Source organism: Drosophila novamexicana, unplaced genomic scaffold, assembly GCF_003285875.2.
Source record: "Drosophila novamexicana strain 15010-1031.04,08,12 unplaced genomic scaffold, DnovRS2.1 tig00000121-arrow-pilon, whole genome shotgun sequence".
In the NCBI taxonomy this organism is placed as follows: domain Eukaryota; kingdom Metazoa; phylum Arthropoda; class Insecta; order Diptera; family Drosophilidae; genus Drosophila; species Drosophila novamexicana.
This window is the reverse complement of record NW_020824773.1, coordinates 3,088,738-3,115,844: the sequence shown is the minus strand read 5'-3', so window position 1 is coordinate 3,115,844 and position 27,107 is coordinate 3,088,738. Positions and strand designations below refer to the sequence as shown.

The following is a 27,107-nucleotide window of genomic DNA, read 5'->3' as shown; positions in this document are numbered from 1 at the left end:
CCAAATCGGAAGCTTTCTGGTCGATTTCTATTTCTGTTCTCTTCAATTAGATCTGAAGCACGAACAGCTGCCGGATGAGATACCACCTGTTGAAAAATTGATTGAAGATCACAAGGAGTTCATGGAGAACACAGCACGCCGCCAGAATGAAGTGGATCGCGCCTGCAAGCCTCGTCAACTGCCTCCTGGCGCGCGCAAGCCCTCGCGAAGTGGCAAGACGCCAGTGTGAGTATTACGAAATTGTCATCTGACTTTTGTATATATGAGTATTTTATTTTATTTTATTTTATTTTTTATTTTTATTTCTTTTGCTATTTTTCACCAATTTTATTGCTACAAATATCAAATATTTTCCCCTGCAACGATTTGCACACAAACTTTTGCCTATCGTCTACCCAAAATATACCACAATATACCAAATACTCTACACCTTGCAACAACAACCACTCTATATATATATACAACTGTAGTCGTGGCTCCAGTCACGATCTGCGCGAACAGTCGCCCGATGGCCAGCTTCGACGTCAAAGGTTTGACACCTACTTTATACTGTAATCTAAAAATTGCAAGCCACTTAAAACAAAGAAGCGAATGCGCTTACCAACACTACCTCACACACACGCACACATTACCAACTGGTTGAAGACTGCATTTTGCTTAACATTGCAACATTAAACCATTAAAAAAAAACTCAAATATCAGGCAAACATTGCTTAAACATAGCTATAAGCTATTTCGTGTCCTATGTAGTGCTAAAATGAGCTAACATACTATGTTTGCTAAGCCTACCTGTATCAACTACCATACCATGAACTCATCACAGCAACATAAATAAATTGTTTCATAATCAAAGAAATCCTTTTTAACAAGAACTTCAAGCAAAAAAAATACCCTATGTCTACCGCACGCTAGTTGAGTTGTCTGAACTAAACAGGCAACTGAACAGGTTGGCTTCGGGTGCGTCTGCCCCGCCTGGGCTATAGATATTGCTATTTCGAGCTCATGTCTAATAACTAATGTTTGTATAAGGTAAATAGCTTGTACCTATTACCTGTGCATTACTTTAAAATAATACCTTATGTAGCTCTTAAAAAACTGCTAACTTGTCTACTTAGTTAGTACTTAAACCATCTATTACACCACGTAGTATCCACTGCAATACATGCACCTTGCACACATTGCCTCGTTCACAGCACTCGGCTTATACACACTGCTGCTAAAACTGTTGCTTAATCGTGTTTTTGCCAACACTTAGTTTTGTGCAAATTTTTTAATGTGCAATTGCTATCCTCTATTTCACAGCTTCAAGGGCTCACGCGATCAAGGACTCAACGCACGCAAGGGCAGGTGAGTTATCAGCCGTTCCTAGGGCGGTTCTTGAATAGTTCCAAAAATAACTGTGCATGCACTTTCAAAATTATCAATGAAATTTCTTTTGTTTTTCTCAAACTTTACTTTTTTTTGGCTCTATGCAACACTATTTTTGGAAATGCTGCGACATGTTATTTATTTTGTGTGTATATATATATATTTATATGCAAATTTTTGATAATTGTTATTTTTGACTTTTACATTGTGTATTTGTGTATATTGTTTCGTTATTTGATCGTTTTTGTTTTTGTCTCTCTGTTTTGTCTCTTTTTTGTGATTCTACTTTCATCACGCTACGTAAACGTTGTCTCATATCAAACTCTATGCATCTTGCTGCTTAAATATTTGCTCTGCATCATCAATATATCAAAAATATATATATATATGTAAATCGCCTGTACAGTCGTGTTACGCCCACGCGTGATACGCCCGACAGAGATCGCCTGCCGCACTATGGCCCCCGTTTCTCGCCAAGGTAAGTGGCCCGCCGCTCTTCATTTAACATTCAGTGCAGCGCAAACTGTGCGCTCATGCTAAATACTCTATTAAATATTTTGTGTATGTTAAGCATTTTGTAGTTTCGTTATTTGTTTTTTTTTTTCTATCTAATTAGCTCTCTTTATGTGATACGCTTTATAACTACCCTATAAATTTACGCATATATTAATAATATTCTACTATTTCCAAGTAGCTCTACCGGTACCGAACTTGAATTCCGTTCACCACGCGCCAAACTCTTGTGGAACAAGTGGCGCGATGTCTGGATGCTGTCATGGGAGCGTCAGCGTTTGTTGCATGAGCATCTCATGTATCTGAAGGATGTGGAGCGTGCTCGCAACTTTAGCTGGGATGATTGGCGCAAGCGCGTACGTAACTCCCCATATATAGAAGTTAATAAACAATCTATATAATTCCAATTCCCTTTAATTTGCAGTTCCTCAAGTACATGAACCACAAGAAATCGCGCTTGACTGATTTGTTCCGGAAAATGGATAAGGATAACAATGGCATGATACCACGCGATGTCTTTATCGATGGCATACTGAATACGAGTAAGTTTTTAAAATAGACATAGTTCCCTTTCTGCAGCTTTTCTCATGATATTTTTGGACTGCTTTCTATTAGAATTCGATACTTCTGGCCTGGAAATGAAGGCTGTTGCCGATCTGTTTGATCGCAATGGCGAGGGTCTTATCGATTGGCAGGAATTCATTGCCGCTCTGCGGCCCGATTGGCAGGAACGTAAACCCGCCAACGATTCCGATAAAATACACGATGAGGTCAAACGTTTAGTCATGCTTTGCACATGTCGCCAAAAGTTCCGTGTGTTCCAAGTTGGCGAAGGCAAATACAGAGTAAGTTTACATTTTACTAAGAGTTACTCAACAGCTGTTAACTGTGTGTGTTATGTTAATCTTTACAGTTTGGTGATTCCCAGAAACTGCGCCTAGTACGCATCCTTCGCAGCACTGTCATGGTGCGCGTGGGTGGCGGCTGGGTCGCTTTGGACGAATTCCTGCAGAAGAACGATCCTTGTCGCGGTAAGTTCCATACTCAAACGCAACAGACAAACGCTCTCTATAAATATTTAGTACACGTACATACACGAAAATTATCGATAAATCTTGTTGAATTTCATACATTTATCGCATATTATTTCTAGTGTAATTTTTGTAGTCCACCATATCACAAAACTTTGAAAAACATAAACATTCCATTCCCATCTCAGCTCATGCATTTTGTCTATACCTTAGATTAAACATATATGCATCATTCTTTTTAAAAAACCATTTTTGATCATGTCTCTTAATTCACATTCATAAACATAGGTACAGTTGTGCTTAACAACTAATTATACATTTTTTTTTACAAATGCTGAACATTTTTTTAAAACATACCAAATATCATATTAATAATACCAAACGGATATGGTCATTTAACCAACAAATAAAAATATATAATAAAAAGAAAACTTTTGTGCCTAAAAAAATATAACTAGCATATAAACCCAAAAGAAAAACAAAAACAACATAACCTTAAAACAAAACATAACTTTTGAAAACCTCATTAATTTGTTTGGTCGAAAAGTTGCTTTACAAAATACACAAAAAAAAAAAATAACAGTGCGCCTTCTTTTTGAGTAATTTTTTGCCATTTAGCCGGCGCCTATTTTGACGCCCCTCATACACACAATAACCAAACGAGATCAAGAATCTAAACAAAAACCAAAAACCTATCCTAAAGCCCGAAAACTGAAAAGCTCACAGTCTAGGGTTGCCATTTAGTAATCATGCTCATATTTTTGTTGCTTTTATATGTTAACTCTGCGTTTTATCCTACCCCATACCACACATTGTATTTATCTACTTATATAGTATTATTTTTTAATCTGGGTTAAGAACCACTACGTCTTTTGCCTAGAATCTAACTTAACTAAAATTTCGATCTAAAAAAAACTTGATTAGTATTTATATAGTGCATGATGCTTCCATTTATTTTGCTTTACTCTCTGGCTACAGTTGTGCTGGCTGTTAACTAACAGCTGTGGCGACCTTACTTAGCTGTAACTGTACTTTTTCATGTCACGCTGCGTAAATTTGTTCATTTCTGTATGTTGTGCGTCCAACTTTTTGAAAACTTGAATTTTTGTATTAATAATTTTGTATACCGTTTTTCGTTTTTACTAATCAAATTTTATGTTTTCCCCCTTTTTCTTTTTCAAATGTTTTTTTTTTTCTGTATTAAAATGAAACTGATAACGATAACGCAATGTGCCCGATATTTAAATGTAAACCCGTGTGTACCACAAATATCCGCTTGCGCTGCCCACGCCCACGCCCAACATGCACTCGCCTGCGCCCAAAAATTACCACAAAAATACCAAAAAAAAAAAACCAAACTCTGAAAAATACTATGCGGTAACAAAATTTCGTTGTTATTGTTGTTGTTATATGTTCGCCCTGCAACAAAATCAAAATTACAAAAAAAAAAAAACAACAAATGCACACGCTCACACAAACGCGTGTTTGGTATATATAAATATATGTATATATATATATATATATATATATATGTTTATATATGTACCACATGGTATATTCCCGGCATTGAACGGAGCAGCCAAGGGACGCACTAACATTGAGCTACGCGAGCAATTCATATTGGCCGATGGCGTCTCACAGAGCATGGCCGCCTTTACGTCCAGACGTTCCACGCCCAATGCTGCCCAAACTGCCAACAGTTCGCAAAATGGCGGCGCCGGTAGCCCCAACTTGCCGCCATATATGAGTGGACAGGGTCCCATCATAAAGGTAAATCAACAAACCAGTGACAGTTGTGGGTTAACAAAAGAAATAAGAAGAAAACAAAATCAAAACATGAATATTTCCCCCACATTCCCAACACTATTCCCAAATACTATAAGTGTATATCCCATGTTAGGTTTTTTTATATTATCTGAGAGGTAAGTTTTGAGCTTTCGTTTTGGGTTTATTGTGTGTGTTGTTGACAAAAACATAAACAAAAAAAAAAAAACATCTATAAAAACAAAAAATATAATCGCTCGCTGCTGCCGCTGCGTCGCGCTGACTCTTGATTTTTGTGCATGAGAATTTATATAATTCTATATATATTTATTGTATTGAACGTATTGTTGTTGCTATACTACATATATCGTACATAGTATATATCTCTTATAAATATTTATTTGTTACTCCTTGAATTGTTTTATGTTACGCTGCGTCATATATTTTGAGTTGAATGCTAGATAAATTACACATGCGCGCCCTCACTGTCGCGCTTTGTGAGGTTAGGTTCCATTGAGGTTATGTGCAGTCATTTTGAGGTTATGTTGAATATTCTTTGTATAGAGGCCAAATGCTTAAATGATCATATACCGTTTAGTCAGGTTTAAGCTATATTGAGCAAAATGCCAACAACAACAAAATTGTATTTCTATATATGTAGCTGATGAGCACTTGGCCGAGTTAATGCCAATATTTGAGAAAATCCGTGCACAAGACCAAGTCCCATGCGCCTTTCCCATACACATGGGCGCCGGCGGCACAGTATTCGTGCGCTGCAATACCAGCCGCTCGGTACCACTGAGTCCACATGTGCTCCATTGTCATCCAACAACACACTGGGTAAGTCGAACTCAACTGAGGAAGCAGACGGAAGTAAAGCAACAGGAAACAGGGCCATTAGCAGGGGGCACTAATAGATACCCACCACCCCAAAAGATTGCATCACTAATCTTTCATTGTTGTTTACCCATCACCACCAACAGGTACGCGAGCGTTCGGTACGATCCATACCGATGTCAAGGCCATCGCGATCTTCGCTTTCGGCGAGCACGCCCGATTCGCTTAGCGACAATGAGGGCAGCCATGGTGGACCCTCTGGCCGTTATACGCCGCGCAAGGTCACCTATACGAGCACACGCACGGGTCTGACGCCAGGCGGATCGCGTGCCGGCTCCAAGCCCAACTCACGCCCGCTCAGCAGACAAGGCTCCAAGCCGCCGTCACGTCATGGCTCTACGCTGTCGCTCGATAGCACAGGTAGGTGCTCAATTCAAATGAAAAGCAATCAGATTTGAACCAAAGCCTTTTCTTTGCAGATGATCACACGCCCTCGCGCATACCACAGCGCAAGGCATCCGCTGCAAGCACCATTAGCGGCACCGGCACCACCCCACGCCCGGCGCGTCTGTCTGTAGCTACAGCAGCCACACCGGGCAGCCGGCTGAATGGCACCAGCACCATCACACGCAAAACCGCATCCGGTTCGGCAAGTCCAGCGCCTACAAGGTAAGAATTCGTCAAGTCTTTTAGTTGGGGGCTTAGCGGGGGTTTTCGATAAACAAATTTTAACTTTATTAATTTCCAATTTATTTTTGAAATTATTTTCGGTTACTGCATTAACTTTTGACAAAACTCATACAACAAAAAATACCAACAAAATATCCAAAAAAAAAAAAAACAAAATACAAAACATTCTCAACATAATACCAAAATCACCATTTTACATGCTACTTACAAAACGAATTGGCTTATATGAAAAAAAAAATCATTAAAAATACCAAATATACCGAATAAATACCATCATTGAAACGCTAACCTACAAAACGAATTGGCTTTGTTGAAATAAAATATCATATCGAAATTGAAATGCTTGAATGCAACTAACTGCAACATCAAAAAATACAATAAATACCAAAAAAATATACCGACTTGTGCCTGAAACAATAAATATAAATACTGCAAAAAACAGCAATGGAGGCATGAGTAGATCATCCAGTATACCAGCACTAACAGGCTTCGGCTTCAAACCCACTAGGTAATGCCCAAAAACAACAACAACAACAACAATACTAAACATAACATTATCTTATTATTATTATAATTTTATCAATCTAAGTTAAATCAATCAAGTCTTAGTGCTAGTTGGTTAGCTATAGCTCGTAAAATATACATTTTGGTAATGGTTCTACTTATGCTAACTATTCACAAACATATACTAAAGCCGCCCATCACGGATACCGGTTAAGATACCCCTCAACGATTCCAAAACATCATCGCCCACCAGCTCGTCTGCAAATCCAAGCAGCTTTGGGTAAATTTCTATATATCATATAAAGAGAGCGATATATACATATATATAAATAAGCATCCACTGTAGACAATTATGAAATTATTCAGCAATAGTAGCAAGTAATTATTATTATTTTTATATATTTATTTATGTTATTTGTTTCAAATTATGTTATCAATTGTAAAACCAGTGCATGTCAAACTGCAATTGCCTGGATTGCTTTCTAATTCCGACTAATGCTTTAAGTACTATTTTATTATATAACCCTGCACCAAATATTATGATTGAGAACCAAAATAGATAAAACGTCCGATTGTAAAGAACTTCTCACTATATAATGCAATTTTATAGAGCCGCATGATAAGTGGAGAGAACTTTTAATAAGTGTCTTCTCTTAGAAAATAGTCGCGTATACTAGTTTAGAAAAATATTTTAGGGAATCTTAGCTATAGTAAGCTACTTAGGAAGAAGTTTTTCCTTTAGATAGTATACTAAACAATAAATGAACGTATCAAAAGAAATGATTTGAAAAAAAAGGTAAAATTTTAATTGTTATGAAATTCACTTAATTCAAACCAAAAAAAAGAGATGTTTTATTTATATCTACTAAATAAAAGAAAAACTTGTTAATTGTTCTTAAAAGTATTACTATAATTACTATCTGATAATTTGATATCTGATATCTTCTATCTGTTATAGCAATGTAATATTTAAAATTTAGTTTAAATATAAAAACACTCTTTTAGGCATTTAGACCTGATTAACGCGCGTACAACGCGTAACGTACATTTATCGAATATAGCTCGCTTTCTAGTTTGCCTTCAGAAATTTTACTATAAAATTGTGTGCTCTACAAAAGTTGGGCAAATATTAAAAGAATTCATATATCTGCACGGGTATTAAGTCTTCGGCACGCCGAGGCTAGCTGTTATTGTTCATATATATTGTTTATTTAATTGTTAAACAGTTCTAGTTTTTTTTAAATTGAAATTTCCAAGTACCTTGACCTAGACTTATATATTTTTTGGACTTTCCACAGGCGCAACATCAGCGGCAGTTCAACGCCGTCGGGCATGCAGACACCGCGCAAGAGTTCCGCGGAGCCGACCTTCAGCTCGACGATGCGACGCACATCGCGTGGAACCACGCCCACTGAGAAGCGTGAACCGTTCCGGCTTTAAGGCGGACGCAACAGTTGCCAATAAACAATTTAAAACAAATAACAAAAAAAAAAAAACAAGTCTTAAAATAACTAACTACGCACTGAAGTTCTTACAACTAATCAACCACAAATTGTGAACTTTCCCCCTGACCCCCGCCAGACTCTACACACGCAACAGAGAGACTACATTGTTGAAGAAAATGTAGCAACAGGAACCAGTTCAAGCTGAGAATTTATACAAAAAATATTTTGTAAAAAACAGCGCTAGAAAATGTGCAAATCTTGGTTAAGCGTAAAAGACACAAAAAACTCAACAAAATGAGAGTTTAGAGAACTGCAAAAATACGTTTTTATAGCAATCGTTATAAAGAAAACACACACACACAAAGTTGAGAAAGCTACTTGCAAGAAATACTAACTACTACGAACCTTTTGCTACTACTAATATTTAATGCCTACTATTTACTAGTTGTACTTTAATATTGATTTCCAAATTTATAATTTGTATATACTTATATAAAATGCAAAATACACTCCAAGTGCTTAAGCCAATTCAAAATCTAAAAAAAAAAAAATGAAACAAAAATTATAAAAATTAACAAAACGGAAAATGAAAAAAAAAAAAAAAGAAAATGAAAAAAACATTCGAATGAAATGTCGCTGCGTGCTCTCATTAGTCCTTGCAGTCTCTGAATGCGTACACAAAATCGCCAGTTTGTGGGCGTGCTCAAGCTGTGGGCGTGGCAGTTGCGTATGCGACCAAAAAAAGTAAACCCAAACGTTTAAGAGAAATTTGATATTGTTCTGTTGAAACTAATAGTAAAAGTAAAGCTTGACAGCCGCATAAAAAAAGAAAGAAAACAAAAAATATTTAATTATATACTAAAAGTCATTACTCTAAGTTTAATTAATATTTAGTTAGTAAGCCTAAAACAAGAAGATACCAACCACACACACAATTTGTAATGCATAATTATTTTTGTTTTCTATATGCAAGTGGAACATATAACTAATATTATAGAGTGAAAAAGAAAAAGAAAAGAGAAATAATGCAAAAACTTTATATAAATATTGTATAATACTAATACTAAATTATTTTGTTATACGAAACAATAGAAATGCATTCAACGTTTTTTGTAATTCTATTAAATTAAAACAATTTAAACGAGAAATAAACCTTTACAAAAAAAAAATTAATAACAAAATCTGACATGTGTTTTTATTCACAGGCGTTAATGAAATATTTTCAATTAATATGTATAGACAAAAGTGTAGCAAGTATTTTTTGTCGATTGGCTTGCGTTTTTTGTTCGCCTGGTAATTTGCTCAGTCAATCAAAGAAAGTTATGTCATTTTGAGCTCATGAAAGTCTGTAGAATCGAATGGAAAAATCGATTGGTCGAGATCTATATCTCGCGTAAATAAGGTCAGATTGTGCCATTTTGATGAAAATTGGTAAAATCTCAAAATGAAAATATTTGAATTGAAATCGATAATCGGGCTCCGTACGAGTTCAAAAGGCTATATCATTCGAAAATCTGACCATATTTACCTGAAATATGGTCCAATCTGTGGAAAGCTTTATATCTACAATCTTGTTTCTATAACACGTTTTTATGGATTGTTTTTAAATAAAATATCATTTTATGTAATGGAATTGAATTTATTCATTTTAATTTTGTTTTTTTTTTGACACATTGAAATTTGGTATTTGTAGTATTTGCCTTGCAGATCCAAATGGATTCCTATATTTCTGTTCTACACAAACATTTTATTAGTTAGACATTTAAATATGTGAATGCAGACAATGTATGTGTGTGTGTATATATTATAGTTGCTAGCATTATGTACTTGTAATATCGGTTCTGTCATATGAAACTGACTAGAATGGCGCAGATAATTGGGGCGTGCCCATCATTTTTGTGCCTAACGAATGACCTTACATAAGTTTACTCTTTATTTAATTTTGTCATGTATCTTGTGCTAAGCTGCCACAGAAAGGAACGTTAGAGGGGGGGAATAGTTACGAGTTAAACATTTATGCTAAAGTTCAAGTGCGAATTGCAGTTTATGCGTTTAGTAAATATCAGTGTGTGTTTGTGTGTGTGTATGTGTGTGTGCATGTGTGTGTATGTCAACGCCAGCGCTGCCAGTTGGTGCTGCTAAATATACATATATTTCGGAACGCCCTTAATGTTCTCCTAACCAATAATATCGTGGGCACAATGCCGCAAGTCTTTTGTAAGCCTTTACAAATACAAATAGATGTATCGTTATATAATAAACATAAAACTAAATACATAGTTATAAATATACATATACAATATAGATCAATTGAAATTCGCTAAACCACGCTCGCCATACAGCTAAACTAAACATAAGTCAATCAATCAATCAATCATCATCTGAACCAACTAGTTGGTTCAGAAATTCACAGAAATTGAGTGTTGCACAAAGTAATTAAAATAAACAAACTAAAGGAGCGAGTTTAAAAGGGGGCGGAGTGTGTGTGTGTATGTGTGTGTGTCATTTTTGTTGTATATTAGCAGCAGGACAGCAGCGGGTGCAACAGCTTGGGCATTGGCATTGGCATTGTAAGCGTCAGGGCTGCGTCTTTTTTAATTGGAATCGTAAGCCGCAGCAGCCTGGTGCTGCGCCAGTGTCACCTGGCATGGCCGCTGCCGGCAGTTTGCGCCTTTGGCTGTTTGCCTGCACCAGAGCTGGCGCCACTGCCAGCTGCGGCGCCAGCTCCAGCTCCAGCTGCACCTGCGCCTCCTCCTCCAAGGGCAACTGCGCCCGAGCTATGCGCTGCCTCGGCGCGCTCGCCACGATGATGATGATGGTGATGATGATGATGACGCCGGCCGCCGCGATAATGCCGACGATTGTGATGCTGATAGTTGTTGTTTGTGGGCTCCGGCAGGATACGCTGAGTCTCCTGCACCACGGGCGCAAAGTTGCTGGCGGCAGGTTTGGCCGGTGCCGTGCTGCCGGCTGCCTCTGGAGATGTGGCCAGCTTCTTGGCAGCCTCGGCCTCTTCGCGACGCTGGCGCCGACGCACATCCTCTTCGGTCTCTATGGCAATGACGGTGCCGGCCTCGGCCTCGGCATCGATAATGGCTCCACGACTCTTCTGCTGCAGATACAGCTGCGACATGCGCTGCTGCATCTGGCGCAGTTCCTGTGTTACCTGAAATTCGGGCGCATTCTCCAGCTCGGAGGGCGGCATCGCGCACTTGAGGCTGTCCGACTCGTCGTGTATGTGCTCCCGGCAGACGGGGCACAGCGCCTGGAAGGGATCTGCAGTCTTTTGCAGCCAAGCCGGCAGCTTGTCGTACTCCTCCTGGTAGCTGCGACGCAGCGCATTCAAATGCCGTGCCAGGCAATAGCTGTGTAGGTAATGGAAGCACTCGGTCCGCGTGAACTCGTCGCCCTCGCTAAACCCATACAAACAGATGACGCACTGGCCACTGGGCAAATTGCTGCCGGTCAAGTGCTCCCGCACCACCTCAATCAAATCGAAGACAACGGGCAGGCCGATCGACTCTTTGATCTTGGCGTTGCAGGCGCTGCGTATGGCCTCCAGGCGGCCATCGTCCAGGCCGCGCGGACGCAGCAGCTTGAACGCGGGACTCACATCCGGATAGCCAGGTGGGGGCAGCACCTGGAGCGTTACACAAATATATTGCTGCTCGTCCTCCTCGCCGGTCAGCGGCAGCACCGTGGTCTCAATGCTGTCCACAGCGCCGCTGCAAGCAAGCCAGAAGCACAAAGCATTCATTCATATGGTGAGAGGGTTATGTTAGTTGTGGGACTCACTTGGTGCTGCGCGCAATGCTCACATCTTCCATGAGAATCGCCTCCAACGACTCCAGTTCCTCGTCTAGCAAACTGCCGCAAGTGCATAGGATGTGAAAAACAACAATAACTACATTCGATTTTAGCTCGATACTTACGTCTCCATGTTCGTTGTTACTTTTGTTGGGATATTTTGATTTGGTTTAGTGCCAATTTCTTAAATATTATAAAAAAATCGATTGAGACAAAAATTTTGCGCCTGACAACAACAACTCAAATGGGACAGTCGCAGCGCAACGTTGACAGGGTGGCCAGTCACAGCGAGCGCTAACATGAGGCAGCCGCTTTAGTGGCGCCATCTAGTGCCTGGTAGACGAAACAAGTGTCAACATAGCCTTTAGCAGCCAGTTTGCCACAGCAGTTACAGGCTGTTAAGGTAACGTTAAAAATACAGGTTCCCGCCCTTTTTGAATAATTAAATTATAAATAGCGTTAAAAAGAAATCACTCTCCTGCGGCTTCTTTTTTAAAAATTCGAATTTAAAATATCCAAATTGATTACTTTCTCTTATTACCCCTATAGCGTATTATGATTGTGCTCGTCCATATATTTATATTATTATTGCTACTCAATTTATTAGAGCGTGTGCCACTAACTGTTTTTTACGATCTCTTTCTAATTACCTTCAGTTAAATTGTATGCTTGTTAACATTTATGTTACGTAAAACAAAAACATACAAATGAATTTATGTTTATTATCTTATATTTTTTCGTCTGCTCACCCTCCCTCTGTTTCTTTTGTTTTTTTTTCTCTTAAAAACACTAATAAAAGGACCCTTGTGTCCTGCATACACACACAAACACACACACACATACAATCTCTCACACAGAGAAAGCTAAGCAGCCGCTAGGGGTTGGCTCTGTTTTGGGCTTGAATTTTTTGACATCCTAGCCAAAATAATTTATGAACTGAAAAATTTCCATGCAAGAGTCCTGCCGCCGCCCGGTTGCGTCAGTTCTCAGTTGTGTGGTGGGGTGGTGCCAGTGGTGGGTTGGTGGGTTGGTGTTGTTTTCTCGTACGCTTTTCACCACAGCGCGCCGTCGCAAGCTACTCGCGTTTGTTTATCGAATGAAGAAATGGAATTGAAATCGAATGAATATCGCACCCCGGAGCAGTCGCTATTAAATGGCACTGGCAGCATTTTCGTTGCTCGGCGCCAAGCGAAAAATCAGTTTACAACGGAAAGCACAAAGCGACGGTCGTGAAAACCGAGCAAAGCTATTTACGTGAAATTACAAATTTAAAAAAAAAAAATATATATAAAGAAAATTTAACGCAAATTTTGCGCTGAATAAGAAAAGTTTTTGAAATTTCTGTGCGTGCGCGCGTATGTGTGTGTAGTGCATGAAATTCCAAGAGTTGTCAGAAAGTTGGTCAACAAGGATAATAAAACGGCGCGCTGTCAGCTTGTGTCCTGTGTGAAAAAATCCGCCCCTAAACGGAACATCTAAAAAGAAGCTAAGCCAACCCAAAGTTTGGTACGTTGTGGCTTCAAATAAGAAGAGATGAAATAGCGCATAGAATTTCACAGCACTTTTATCCTGACGTGTCCTGCGCACGCAGCACATGTACAGAGACACACACTCACACACACACACACACTTGCACACACATACATATACATATGCATATAAGCAAAAAGGATGCACGTGCTTTGTCTTTACTGCGACTTTTACGACTACAATTATTCATTTTTGTCCCATTTTAAATATTTACATTTTTGTGCATTTACAATTTCGCTAAGCAAAGAAATGCGAATATACAAAATCAACAATCAGCGAATATTTTCATGCAAATTATTTGCACGACTCGCACGTCGAAGTTGTGTTCTTTTTTGTGCTGTTTTCATTTATTATTTATTGTTTTTTATCAATTTAACAAAGAAAAATCAAACAAACAAATTTATGCCCGTATGGAGGCAGCACGTGTTGCAGCAGCTCCAACAATTGCATAAAGCTCGTTAAACAAGATTGATGTGTATAGTATATTATATGCTTTCTGTAATTTTTGAGCAAAATCATGTGATTGATTTTTGCATAACCCATAAACATAAACAGTTTTTAGCCAAAGCAAATATTATATGTCCAAATGCTGTAAAGCAATTTGATTTTCCCCCAAGCTTTTCACGCCTGCTCTCTCGCACTCCTGCTGCCACGCTCCCTTTCTCGCTATCTCTCTCTCGCTATCTCTCTCTCTCTCATTCCTTCTCTCTGGGTCCCATCTTCGTTGTGTGGCGAAGGGAAATTGCATTGAGGCTGGCAATGGCATTGGCTGGGGGTTGTTCTGCCCAAAACCGTAGAAAAACCTTAAAAGCTCACACTCAAATACAACCCCCTTCCTCTCGGATACACATTCGCGTCCGCAACTGTAGCCGCAGCAGCCCAACAGACCAACAGTTGATGCTTTGCCAAAAAAAATAACACGAGAGTGAACTTTGTGCTTGGCTGATTGCATTTTGGCCCTGGCGAATGCCAGTCTCACTTTCCATCTCCCTCCCACTGCCGTGGCCAGAGTGAGAGCGAAAGTGCCGCTAAATTGTGCATACATATACATATATATGCCTGTAGAAGAGAAGCTCTATATAAGGTACTGGTTCTTTATTTCTTTTTTGGCATTTCCCGAGTGCAACCGTCAACGTGATGAATTGATCTTGTCCGTGCCGCAAAACTTTTCCGTGCACTTGCCCCTGAGAAGTGTCACACACAAATTTTTCGTAGTAGCACTGGGGAGTGCCTTACATATATCAGCTGCTTTTGCATGCCGTATAATCATGGGTTTCCATGGAAACGAAACCAAATAAGCTACCTTTTGCGAATCTAGAGCGAGAAACAGCTGAGTTACACTCGGCTACAGTTGCTTGGATAGTTCATCGACTTTCTCTTTACTTTTAATTAAATATATTTTGCATATGTAACGTTAACGAAACTATACAAATCATAAAATATTAATCTACAGCAGAAAACAGCTGAGTTACATGGGCTTAAAAATTAGTGAATATATATCATTGTATATCCCAATATATTTAAATTCATGGATAGTACCTGACACTCTACTCAATAATCGATGATGAGAGAAAACACATACAAAAGCAACAAATAGCCGAGTTCGGTTTGGCTTTAATTTGGTTCCATTGGAATAAAGACCAGCCGCCGGCTTTAATTGGCAAGTGGATGGTATCGGTATTTACTCTATAATCTATAGATATTCCATAATGTAAGACACCGTTTGTTGACATAAGATTGCACAAAGCAACGTTACAATAGGTTTACAATAAATGAATGGAACTTTGTTTCAGTATCTACCATAAAAAATTTACTCTATGGATTTTCGCTAGAAACGAAACTCAACAAATCTTGGAAATCTTAGAAACCTAGAGCAACAAAAAACAGAGCTCCAATAGATAATAGTTAGCGCAACATCTATTGAATATTCTAAAAACTTTCCGTAACAGAGCATCTATCAAATACTTAGAAAATGCATAAAGAAATCCATCCGTTGCATGTGTTTATATAAGAATTCTGGCAAGTTGCAATAGACCAAGGTTAGGGATGCATAAACAATACAAGCCAGATGAAATACAAAACCATTCAATGAAGCAGTTTAAGCCAAACCCAAAGCAGTTTAAGCAGAGCCAAGTGGCTCCAACCAGTCCAGCCCAGTCTATGCCGCTTCGAAAGACTAGCCCAGATTTCCAGGAAGCCAAAGCGGGGGTACGGGCACAAGCAAGGCCAGAGAGGGAGGGAGAGTGAAAAAAAGGTGGGCGGCAGCGGGTGCTGCACTTGAATTCTTCCATTGAATGTATATTACATAGATTTTCGGCGCCAAATGAATTACTTTCATTGTTAGTTCAGAAAAAATATCAAATAAGAACCTTGGAAGGGGTGCAACCACTTGCTCAATACTCTGTTCAGAGTTTTTAAAAACTGCTTATTGGAGTCGTTTGTTTGGCTTTTGTGACTTTTGTGGCCTGGGTGGATCCTTGAAGAAACTCAATAATCCACCTCTGCCATATATTTATATAGACTAGTATATAGACTAGTTTATATTCCAAATTTCCACCTTGCATAAGTACAATATACTCTTTATCTGTCTCCGAACAGGGTATACAAATTAGAGAAAATATTTGTTCAAGAGCAGAGGCCAAATGTAATGCCTGGGCTAGATTTCGCCGAGTGCCTCAAATTGCAAATGCCAAAATGAATCGAAACAAAAATAGCTGAAAACTATGTATATGCAGCTATTAACATGGCTATTGCCAGTGTGTTTACAAGTGCAGCGACTGTGTGTGGGCCTGGAAGAAATTACGAATGCGAAAAAAGCCATAAAACTTTGCAAATCGATTGTATGAATCGAATGTGTTTTATAGGCAATCACACTGCATGATTTATGTAAAATGGTTAAGACCCCAACAACTATCTCGCTCCGCCCCTGCATCTGCCTCGCCCTCTCACTCGGGTCAAGCCGCGTCGACTACCTCAATTCGCTTATCGATTTGCTCTGACAAACACGCCATGTCAAATGCACTCAGGCTCCCCCGTGTGCCATATCTGGCGACCCTTCCTTCCAAAATGTGTGTCTGTGTGTGCTTTGAACTTGCTGGAGCTAGCGTCAGCAGTTTTAAAGCAACCCCGCGCGCACCCTACCTTGGCCAAGCTGTTAAGGGGGTTGAACTTAAAATACCCTATAAACACAAATTAAGTGAACAGAATATGTTTGCGAAGCAGAAACATTTTGGGATTATGCAAGCAACCTATAAAAATGTTTATGATCTTTTCCTTCGTGCTCACTTATTTATTATTGATCTCGGGGTCTTTACCATCTAAGGCTATTAAATTTAATTTGTGACCGTTTACATAATTTATATGCTTGCATTCTGCTGCATATTACCACGCTCAAGAATGTGTACAATGATATTATAATATTTAACAAAAATATAAGTATATATATAAAATTAGTTGTATATATATAAATGCATATACTGAAAAAAAGAACATAATTTGCCTATTATAAAATATGCATAGCTATCGATCTCTTTATACTATAGTTGATAATGATTAGATACTATTGGTAGCCATATAAAATTATTGTTCAAAATGATAATAATACTTTTTATACTGAAAGCACATAAGGATATATAAACAAATATATTAGATACGGGGATATATAGAAAGCGTTGTTAAACCAGATAAAAAAACTCTGCACAGATTAGTTTATTAACAACAAGTAAGTATATCTATTCATAAAAGCTTTTTATAAAACTCTTTGACAAATTAAAGGTTTCGCTTCTAGCATTGACTACAGGGCATTTGCTAGGCGAGCATTGCGCCGAACGAGCGCTATTTCCTGTTTTAAATATAATTTTGGCACGACGCAATTTCGAAATGTCCTTTATTCGGGGTTTCAAGTTGAGCCGCACTGAAGAGACACCAATACAAATGCGAAATGGCAAGCTTTTCGCCAGCACGTGTGAATGTGTGTGTGTGTGTGTGTGTGTGATAGGTAGCGTCGTTTTAGGGGTTATGCGCCTGGTATATTTCCATTCATTTGAAATGTATTTTTGTGTCAGGTCGGCTAAAAAAGAATGCTTTGCTATTTGCGGCGTTCACTGGTGAAATAAATCTGTTTGCATTGCTCAGTTATGTAATTGAGCCAGCGAGGGGATATGAAAGCCATGTCTATATATATATATATATTGAATAAATTGATAGACCTTTTTGGTATAGTATTTGCTGAGCTATTCGCTTGGCCTATCCGAGTGGCAGTACAAAGCCGTTTGGCTTCTATTAGGCGTTCAGTCGTGGAGGCTATTATTGAGTAATTTTCTATAAAAACAGTTTTAGCATTGTGTTGCAGACCACTCAGTAGCTAACACTCATACACACACACACACACACACATGCACAGCGAGACGCTGACAGGGCCAGGGCCAGGCGTGTCCTGCGAAAAGCAAAAACTTGACAGCTTGAGCTTTATATAGAAAAACGCCGGCAGGGCGGCTGGGCGCTTAAGCCTCGAAAGACGTGGGCCAGCTGCCAGGTGGTTTAACAAAAACAAAGCAAAAAAAGCAGCAAACTGCGACGGAGAAATCACAGCTTAGCAACAACAACAACAACAACAACAACACAAACAATAAACAGAAAAGAACAACAATAGCCACAGCTCGGCGATGTGCAATCGCAGGACGTTTATTTTTGCGCTCTGTTTTACGTAACGTAAATGGGATTGTGTAATCAACGGAGTGAAAAGATTGAAATGCCAAGATGAACGGACAACAATGCGTGCGCAACAACAACAACAACTATTAGGACTAGATCAAGGGTATCCGCTGTTCGCCAAGCTAGAGAATTAAAATGCGTATTGTTTTGTTTTTGCCTTTTATGGCATGTAATAATATTTTCAATTATTGAAATAATTAATTACAATTATTGTCGGCCTATGAGTTCCGTAACATCTTGCCTATATGCCAAAGAAAATTGTACGAAATACGCAATAGCCGTTGGCTGTTCAGCTGCCAAAGACGTCATAGCGCATTACGTATACGCAATGTTGGACAAACCAAGAACATCGTCAACACACACATACACATCTACACACATAGTGTGCGCCTCCTACCTAGGCGCATTTTGGCATCAATGAAGCGACTGCCGCAGCAGGACGCTAACAAAAAGCTCTTCGCTTAGCTTTTACCATACTCTCTCGCTCGCCCTTTGCTAGCCTCTGCTCTATCTTTCGCTGTCTCTCACTTGTGGTGAGTTTCTATTCAATTTGTGCAGCTGCTGCTGCTTCTTGCTGCACAGCTGCTTACACACACACCCACGCAACGTCTGCTCTCTGTCCTTCCTACTCCCGCTCTCTGTGGCTGTCTCTCTCCCTCTGTCTCTCTCGGTTTGTCCATTACGCTTTAGCTTCCGCCTGGCATGACTTCTGCTAACGACAATTTTTACTACGTCAGCAGGCGAGACGAGCCTCCAAGTAAATAGCACACAATACATAGACAGAGACTGGCCTGTATATATGCATAAACACATGCATACATATGTGAGTGTGAAGTCTGTGTGTGTGTTCCTTTTGCTTTTGCTTAATTTGCAACGACCTTCTGCCATAGATTTGGGCAGAGTCCACCCTCAACTAAGCCACATGTTTTGAGTGCAGTTTGGGGCTATTGGCAGGGCGTGAACTTGGTGCAGTGACTGTCAAACTGTGGCACAAACACTCACACAGATATATTTAGCAGCATACATAAATGCATGTTTGTGTGCAGTTTAATTAGCTGCGACCTTTTCATGGAAAACCGTTGACATTTGACTTGAACTAAGGACAGCAAAAGAGACAAGGGAGCGCTCTTCAAATTGATTTTAGCAACTGGTACATTTGAATCTCAAAAATATAAAAGAATTGGACCCAACTACTTTAGCTAAGTAACTTAATAAATTTACGTATACAAGTTGGCACACAAAAAAATTGAACACGAAAAAACTTTCCTTAATGGCCAACAATTAGGGCAAAAATTGAGTTAAGCGTAAGGACACGAACCGCCCACGCGCAAAACACTTGAAGCCACAGCTCAAGGACGGGACACAAAAATGGCAAACTATAAGTGATTTACATATAAAATTCATGGGTACAACACACACTCACACACACATTAACACGCACATACCTACGGAACTTTGGCCAACTTATTGATCAAACAGCCAGAGTGTTCTTTAAGAGATGCATGCTGTGTGTGTGTGTGTGTGTGTGTGTGAGTGAAGGAGATATATAGTTAGGGCTGCAGAAAGAGATAGGGAGAGGGACTGCGGGAACTATAATATATAATACACTATAACACGTAGAAAAATAGGTGGAGTCGACTAGGTGTTACCCAGTATTCAATTCTGAGATATAATATTTTTGATTACTGCCAATTTGGCGTAGTATAATTATGCATGTATAAAAATATTTGGACCATTTTGATAACTAACTAACAATTTGTACTCTAAAATTTTTAATTATTTTCTGAAGTTAGATATTAAAAAAAATTTTAAAGCTGATACTAACGAGGGACTCGAACCTGATAAGAAAAACTAAATCAAAGTCAAAGACAACCAATTGTTTTAACATACACTGAGTCAACCTATTCCGTTCATAGCATCTATAGCCAAGCTGTGTAAAATTTTGAGAATCGGAGAAATAAATCTATAATAAGCTTTTAAGTACAGACACTGTTCAATTTGAAGCTCATGTTAATCGAAAACGTACTGAAATTAAACTGAATGTTAAATCAAACATGTTCTTTGTGAACTGCATTAAGGCGAAACATTAGCAACCCATGAAACCAACACTGCATTAATCAGGACTTTGTCAAGCCTTTGATAGTATATGCATTTGATTGCGTAGTATAAACCTTGTTTTGTCTGCCACAAACATATGCTCAACATTGTAATTTGATGACAACAGGGTATAATAAGCAGTTTTGTGCTCTAGATTGAGCACATGCAACAGCGCATTCGCTTGCCATATGTCTTGTGGCACACACAATTCTCTAGAGACTGGATATTCACTTTAATTCCAGCAGAGTTGTGTGACCATAAGCCAAGTAAGTTGACGGCTTTAGAAATTAAGGTCTAATTCTCTTTATTATTATTGCTATTCGTACAGAAAACGGCTCGTTGGAACGGCAACAATCAGAGTTAACTCCCAGCGTTGATGGCTGCCACGAAAATCATTGATGCACCGCGTAACGGTCACGAAATGGCGCCCCTGAACACAAGAGCACGGGGCGATGGCACCCACGGGGTGACCATTGTCCTAACCGCACCGCAACGCAATTCGGTGCAATCGGTGGATATACCAGGAGAACCGGATCGCGCCGCCTGGAGCGGCAAGATGCAGTTCTTCCTCAGCATTATTGGCTATTCGGTGGGGCTGGGCAACATCTGGCGTTTTCCTTATCTGTGCCAACAGAATGGTGGCGGTGAGTATTACCTATCTATCGAATTACCCAAAGCGTCTCCGGTAACAGTCGTTGATCGACCAAAAATTTGCAATATGTGGCACTTTTTTTCCTTCTGTTTTTGCATTCGCGTGCGCCAATCACTGTCTGCACTTGGCAACCCGATGATAGCTGACAAATCCCCCGACCAGTTCCAATTACAATCCCAGTTCCACTCCCAGCTAAAGTGAATCGGCACCTGTGCGACGTTGATAAAGCTAATTACTTTGACTGCAGCTACTCATATTGGGTGCAGTCCTTACCAGGGGCGGAGCATATTATATCGGACAATTGGGCGCATGTTCAAAGGGGTCGCGTATTTGTATTGGCTAAGAAATAACATTAGAGCTAAAATGTTCTGTACGTTAAAAAATATTTGGAAGCAACCTTTTCCGCTATTAGAATAGTCTTCATTAAAGTCTTGCCTCGCTTAGTTACATTTTCTAAGGTTAGCCCTTTTGGGCTCATTCACTTCAAGTCCGCTCCTGTGTATTAATTAGCACTGTAATCGAAGAACCTAGAGCAGCATATCGGGCGCCGGTAACAGCTTTTTGTCGTCCCCAAACAACACTTTAATCTGCCAGCTCCTATTATTAGCCCTTTCAGGCGCCTTTCACTCCAAAGTCCGCTCGTGTTCTCTATGCACATACATAGCCGATATCATGTGACTGCTAAAGCTAATCAAATGCGCAGCTTTGACAATAACATTATGAGATTTAATGTGAACTAATTGCAGAGCTTACGATGGGTGAATGGTTCGTATGGTGGGTTTGGGTGGGCTGGAGGGCGGGGGTTATTTGCACATTACTTTTGCGCCTGCCGGAAGAGCTTAATTGGAGGGTCTTTTTTGGGCGGGCCGGGTTGGACTTGCGCGCCTCGCGCCAAACAACGCATTTTTATTGAAAGACACATTCCAAGCTTAAATCCCACACGGATCTAATTCAATTACGAACGAGACGAAAATAAAAGAAGCAGCCGGCCAACGCATCGAACTGCAAATACCCTAACATATAAGCTGAGAAGCTGGAAATATGTAAATGGTTTGGGGATAAATAATCAACTGCGTTTTGGATTTCGCTTTACATTTTTTAGGTGCATTTCTGATACCCTTCATGATCATGCTGATATTGGAGGGCATACCCTTGTTTCTCATCGAGCTGGGCATTGGCCAGCGCATGCGTTTAGGCGCTCTGGGCGTGTGGAATACCATACATCCCTGGCTGGGCGGCATTGGCATCTCCTCGTGCATTGTCACGCTCTTCGTGGCGCTCTACTACAACGTGATTATCACGTGGGTTTTCTACTATCTGTTCAATAGTTTTCGGGTAAGTTCAAAAGCCGCGAATATTTATTTCCATTCCTAAATACACTTTCGTTCTATGCTCACAGTACCCGCTGCCCTGGTCCACCTGTCCACTTAATGGCAGCGGCTTTGAGCTGGAAGAGTGCGCCAAGTCATCGGAGACTACATATTTCTGGTACCGCACCACCTTGGATGCGGCGCCCTCGATGGATGAGCCCGGTGGCCTCAAGTGGTGGATTGTATTGTGCCTGCTGCTCTCCTGGACCATTGTCTTTTTCATTGTCATGAAGGGTATACAGAGCTCCGGCAAGGTGGTCTACTTCACATCCCTCTTTCCCTACATTGTGCTCACCATATTCTTCGTGCGGGGCATAACGCTGCGCGGCGCCGGCGCCGGTCTGATGCACATGTACACGCCCAAGGTGGAAAAGCTGCTGGAGCCGACAGTTTGGCTGGATGCGGCCACACAGGTCTTTTACTCATTTGGCCTGGCCTTTGGCTCGCTGATTGCCTTTGGCAGCTATAATACTCCCAAGAATAACTGCGTCCGGGATGTGCTGCTGGTGTCTGTTTGTAATGCAGTCACCGCAATCTATGCGAGTGTCGTCATCTTTGCCATACTCGGCTTCAAGGCCACTGTCAATGTGGATCGCTGTGTGGCCGGGTAAGTTAATATACCCTATAAAATGACTAAAAGAGGGTTACGGGCCTCGTACCAAGGCATGTAACGGGCTGAAGAGGGTATCTCCCATCCCATCTATACTTATTCCCAGGCAGAGTCGATGTAGCCATGCTCGTCTGTTGATGAAATTTTTACCATATGCATATTCATCCACTGCGTATAGGGTAACTTCCCTGTCGGGCAATCTCAAGTAGTGTACACTCACTTGTTAAAGGTTGGGGTCGTGTCATTGCAAGTTCAGCAGCACGCATCAGCGGGCAGCGAATTGGGTGGGTCAGTTAATCAGTTAGTCGGACAGTCAGCCAGCTTGTCAGTCAGTCAGTCGGTCAATCAGTCCATCGCCTAGTTGTAACCGCATCGGGCGGCGGCTTTGTCTATCTTTAGATTTGTTATTTGTTCATTGATAGGCCAATCGATACGCGCTGCTCTGTCTGTCCGTCTCCCCATCTGACCGTCAATCTGTCAATTTGTTTCAATTAATGGGCGCTGCACAGGTTTCTGCATTGTGTCCCCGCCCTCTCGCCCATGCCTTGAGTTATTGACAATTGCTCTTGAACTATTAGCGTGGCCCATTTGAGCTGGTGTATTGGTATTGAGCTTAGGTATTGAGCTACTGTTCGAATTGATTTTAGCTAGCTATCCAATAATATCCCTCTCTCCTTCTTTCTCTTCCTCTCTCTCTTTCTCTCTCTCTATTTATAGCAATACGGATATATTGGTCAAGCATGCGCTGCTGCCCTTCAAGAATGCCAGTACCGAGGATTACGAAACAGCCATGCATAAGATCAATGCAACAGAATTCAGCTTATTGCATCTCAGTGAGTGCAGCCTTTCCAAGGAGCTAGACAATGTAAGTAGTATATATGACATAAAATTTAACTTGGAAAAAATCTGGATATAAGTTTCTGGTTGCTTTTCATTTAAACCTGAACCTGAAGTACATTATTTTCAAGAAGATAAACCCATATATTTTCTATATTCAATTACCTTCTAACTGTTTAGGCCGCTGAAGGCACCGGCTTGGCATTCATAGTCTTTACCCAGGCCATAGTCGAGCTGCCCGGCGCACCGTTCTGGGCGGTGTTGTTCTTTACCATGTTACTGTCGCTCGGCTTGGGCTCACAGATTGGCATTCTTGAGGGGATGCTGTGCACGTTGTTCGACATTGACATCATCAAGCGGGTTAAGAAACAACATGTCACTGGTGTGGTATGTCTATTCTGCTTTATTGTCGGTTTCATCTTCTGCACAGGTGCCGGCGAATATTGGCTTAAGATGTTTGATTCATTTGCCGGTACAATTGGTTTGGTTGTAGTTGCCCTAATGGAAATGATTGCTGTTATATTTATCTATGGACATGAACGGTAAGTCCTGACACCCAAATATCAATACACATTGTTGGCTTACATGTCCTTTCACAGCTTCACTGAGGACATCTATCAAATGACGGGCTACAGACCCGGCTTGTATTGGCAGTGGACCTGGCGCTATATTGGTCCAGTTATCATGGTGTGCATATTGGTCTCCTCCATAGTCTTTATGGTCATACGTAATCCTACATATGGCGCTTGGAATGCCGACCTGGTATGCGTATACCTTCAATTTTCCTACATAGTTTATTAATATTTTCCATGGCACCTTCTAGGGCGTTGTTGAACAAAAGAATTATCCCAGTTGGGTTATGGGCGTTGCTCTGGCAATGATCCTGGCTGGTGTGCTGCCCATGCCTATTGTGTTCCTCATGCGCAGCTTCCAGTGCCTTAAAGTGGATCTGGACATACACCAAGGCTCCATTAGGCGAAATGAGACGACTGCCTCAACCAAGGAAATGATTGACAATGATGATGATGTGAGTGACAAATGGTTAAGCCTGTGTATTACCTTCCTTTTTACGGGATCTTTACTTTTGTATAGTACTTGTATCTAAATTTTGGTCCAAGTAATTTGTTGTGTTTGTTTTAAACGTTTCATTTTTTGATACGTATTTAAGCTAAGATACTCTTTCTCTCTATCTCTATCTTTAAATGTAACTAATTGTCTTTCTCTCACTCAATGACTCATCCCACACATTTACGCTTGTTTCTCTATCTAAAAATGCTTTGAAAAAATACCGAAAAAATACCGAAAAAAATAACATTCATCACGCTCTTAACGCGCTCAATGTCGTTCAGAATTTGAGTCCGGATATGCCACCGCAAGATTTATTAGCGGCCACACGCTTCACAATTGGAGACTTTGAAGTAAGTTGTTTGTTGTCCCGCCCGAAAACCCCAACCGTACCAATCCCTGAAATACACGCCCCTTAACTTGCTGCTAATCACAAAATTTACTACTCTCTTCTTTCTCTCTCTCCTTCCTTTGTGTTCTACTCATCTTACAGAACTAGACATTAAAGAACTAAACATGTTTAAAAAAAGAATACCTAACCTAACCATTGAACTAACTCAAAAAGTAGCCTCCCGAAAAATAAAATCCGTTGCAACGCCTGTCACCCACGCTGTAAGGATAAATTTCACGTGCCGTCTGCCTGACTAGAAAAAACCCTAACAAAAATCTCACCAATACGTTACGTACCGATTCGAACCGATTCGCATACGCCAATAAGTAAAATATTAATACTTTAAAAAAAACGCACAGCAAATACTCAACTATAGCAAAAAAACAATCGCAATGCCATTTAAATATAATACAGTTCGATAAACGATAAAGCGTTAAGCTTCAAAAACACTAGATAACTCGTCAGCGCCTTCTTTACAAAGAACAAGAAAAACTTAAACGTAAAACAGAAAAAAAAACCAAAAACAAAAACAAAAAACGTTTACAATTATTTACCAGCAACTTAGTTTAGTGCAATGTTGATAAACGAAATGATAACCTAAAGTTTAGACATGTATCATTCACCTAGACAGCTCAATATTTAGGCTAAGTGCGTCAGCTGCAGCTCAAGGGGCTGCTAAGCGAATAAAAGACTCTTTAATTTGGCTAATGAGAAGGTTCAGTAATGCAAACCAAGAAGGTAAAGTACAAAATTATATCGAAAATTAATGCGAATTTAAAACCCAATATTTGCCCAACTTTGTACTCTTGTTATTATTTTTTGTTGGTTTTGTCTTGTACCGAGTTTCTTCTAAAGAGTTCTAGTATTTATTTTTCAAGAATTTTATTATGGTTTCTAAGTGTTTAAGAAAACGGCCACTGCAAGCGCTGCATGCAGCGCCCTCTGTTGGTTGTTTTTAGAAAGTGACGCTTTTCGAGAGCTTTTTGTCAGCTTGAAGCTTTGTGATATTAAGCATTCGCCGCGTGTTCACATGTTTTGTGTTTATCAACAAATAAACTGAACATACAATTATTATTTTTTTTTTAGCTTTATATTTAGAATTTATAGCTGAAAAGAAATAAAGTGAAATATCTTAAAGAATTTTATTTTAAATGAAATATTCTCTCTTTGATAACAGGATGACGATGAGGATGATGAGAATGACTTTAGTGGGCCCGCGTTGGGAGGTCATGTGAAGACTCAGAGCGATTTCTCAGAAGATGATGAGGAGGACAAGCCCATGACAATGCGTATGATGATGATGCGTCCAACAACAAATGCAAACACGCCCCTTAAAAACCTGGGCACCAATCATCTAAATGTGCCAACAAGCAGAAAGAAGAACTACAGAAAGCACGCCTACGATGTGTAGACAAGCAATTGTGGCAAGGGTAATCGACCTCTTAATTCTAGAGGTTAGGTAAAAAAAAAAATAAAAAATACAACAAAAAAATATAAATATATATTTAGAGAACGACATGCTATATATAAATGTGGTGTTGCGATTAAAGCGCAAAACCATTTATATATTTACACTAAGTATTTTAACATAATTTATATTTAAAAAAAACCTTAAGTTAAGCAAAAAAACAAATTAAACAAATATTAAACAAAGAAATTTAAGAAGATTTAAAAAAGAAGCTATAAATATGTAAAACAAAATTGTTAAAATAACATTTTAATGCACACCTACACACACTCACACACAACTAAACTATGTACAATGAGCTACAATTGAACTAAAAACGGGTCTCTGAAGAGAGTTGAAAAAAAAATGTTTGTAATTTCTGTTGCCGTAGAATTCAGTTGAAAACTGTTTTTTAGAATTTAACTGTTGAGCACAA

The 27,107-nt window shown here is 39.7% G+C and overlaps 3 protein-coding genes across 30 annotated transcripts in view; 2 read left to right on the top strand and 1 right to left on the bottom strand.

The window, feature by feature from the left end:
* Positions 1-8,373, top strand: part of LOC115758114 (microtubule-actin cross-linking factor 1) — an 83,545-nt gene extending 75,172 nt beyond the window's left edge. For 6 of the 27 annotated variants that reach the window (XM_030698657.1, XM_030698650.1, XM_030698644.1 and 3 more), the window contains 13 exons: positions 51-225; positions 471-530; positions 1,303-1,347; positions 1,775-1,846; positions 2,063-2,237; positions 2,306-2,423; positions 2,497-2,726; positions 2,795-2,912; positions 4,492-4,682; positions 5,660-5,933; positions 5,993-6,182; positions 6,646-6,711; positions 8,006-8,373. In XM_030698657.1, coding sequence (XP_030554517.1) covers positions 51-225; positions 471-530; positions 1,303-1,347; positions 1,775-1,846; positions 2,063-2,237; positions 2,306-2,423; positions 2,497-2,726; positions 2,795-2,912; positions 4,492-4,682; positions 5,660-5,933; positions 5,993-6,182; positions 6,646-6,711; positions 8,006-8,147 — 1,856 coding nt within the window. In that variant the 3' untranslated portion in view covers positions 8,148-8,373. Of the gene's footprint in view, positions 1-50; positions 226-470; positions 531-1,302; positions 1,348-1,774; positions 1,847-2,062; positions 2,238-2,305; positions 2,424-2,496; positions 2,727-2,794; positions 2,913-4,491; positions 4,683-5,337; positions 5,517-5,659; positions 5,934-5,992; positions 6,183-6,645; positions 6,712-6,897; positions 7,506-8,005 lie in introns of those variants that run through there. The other 21 variants (XM_030698667.1, XM_030698646.1, XM_030698660.1 and 18 more) reach the window with 9 other exon arrangements.
* Positions 8,374-9,797: 1,424 nt separating this feature from the next.
* Positions 9,798-12,368, bottom strand: LOC115758021 (E3 ubiquitin-protein ligase RNF25). Its single transcript, XM_030698525.1, has 3 exons — positions 12,085-12,368; positions 11,948-12,019; positions 9,798-11,877 (listed from the first exon to the last, which is right to left on the bottom strand). Exons 1-3 carry the CDS (start codon positions 12,090-12,092, stop codon positions 10,791-10,793), a joined length of 1,167 nt encoding a protein of 388 aa, XP_030554385.1. The 5' UTR covers positions 12,093-12,368; the 3' UTR covers positions 9,798-10,790.
* An 820-nt stretch (positions 12,369-13,188) lies between these two features.
* Positions 13,189-26,834, top strand: LOC115758031 (sodium-dependent neutral amino acid transporter B(0)AT3). 2 transcript variants are annotated; one of them, XR_004017388.1, is made up of 11 exons: positions 13,189-13,465; positions 20,628-20,943; positions 22,054-22,286; positions 22,351-22,928; positions 23,649-23,796; positions 23,949-24,310; positions 24,368-24,530; positions 24,592-24,795; positions 25,118-25,186; positions 25,327-25,962; positions 26,402-26,478. XR_004017388.1 is itself a non-coding variant. In XM_030698541.1 (9 exons), the coding sequence occupies exons 2-9, from the start codon at positions 20,676-20,678 to the stop codon at positions 26,633-26,635; spliced, it is 2,190 nt and encodes a 729-aa protein (XP_030554401.1). In that variant the 5' UTR covers positions 13,189-13,465; positions 20,628-20,675; the 3' UTR covers positions 26,636-26,834. The 2 variants fall into 2 exon arrangements, 1 of the variants encoding a protein (XP_030554401.1); XM_030698541.1 differs by lacking the exons at positions 25,118-25,186; positions 25,327-25,962 and having other exon boundaries at positions 26,402-26,834.
* The last annotated feature ends 273 nt before the right edge of the window (positions 26,835-27,107 follow it).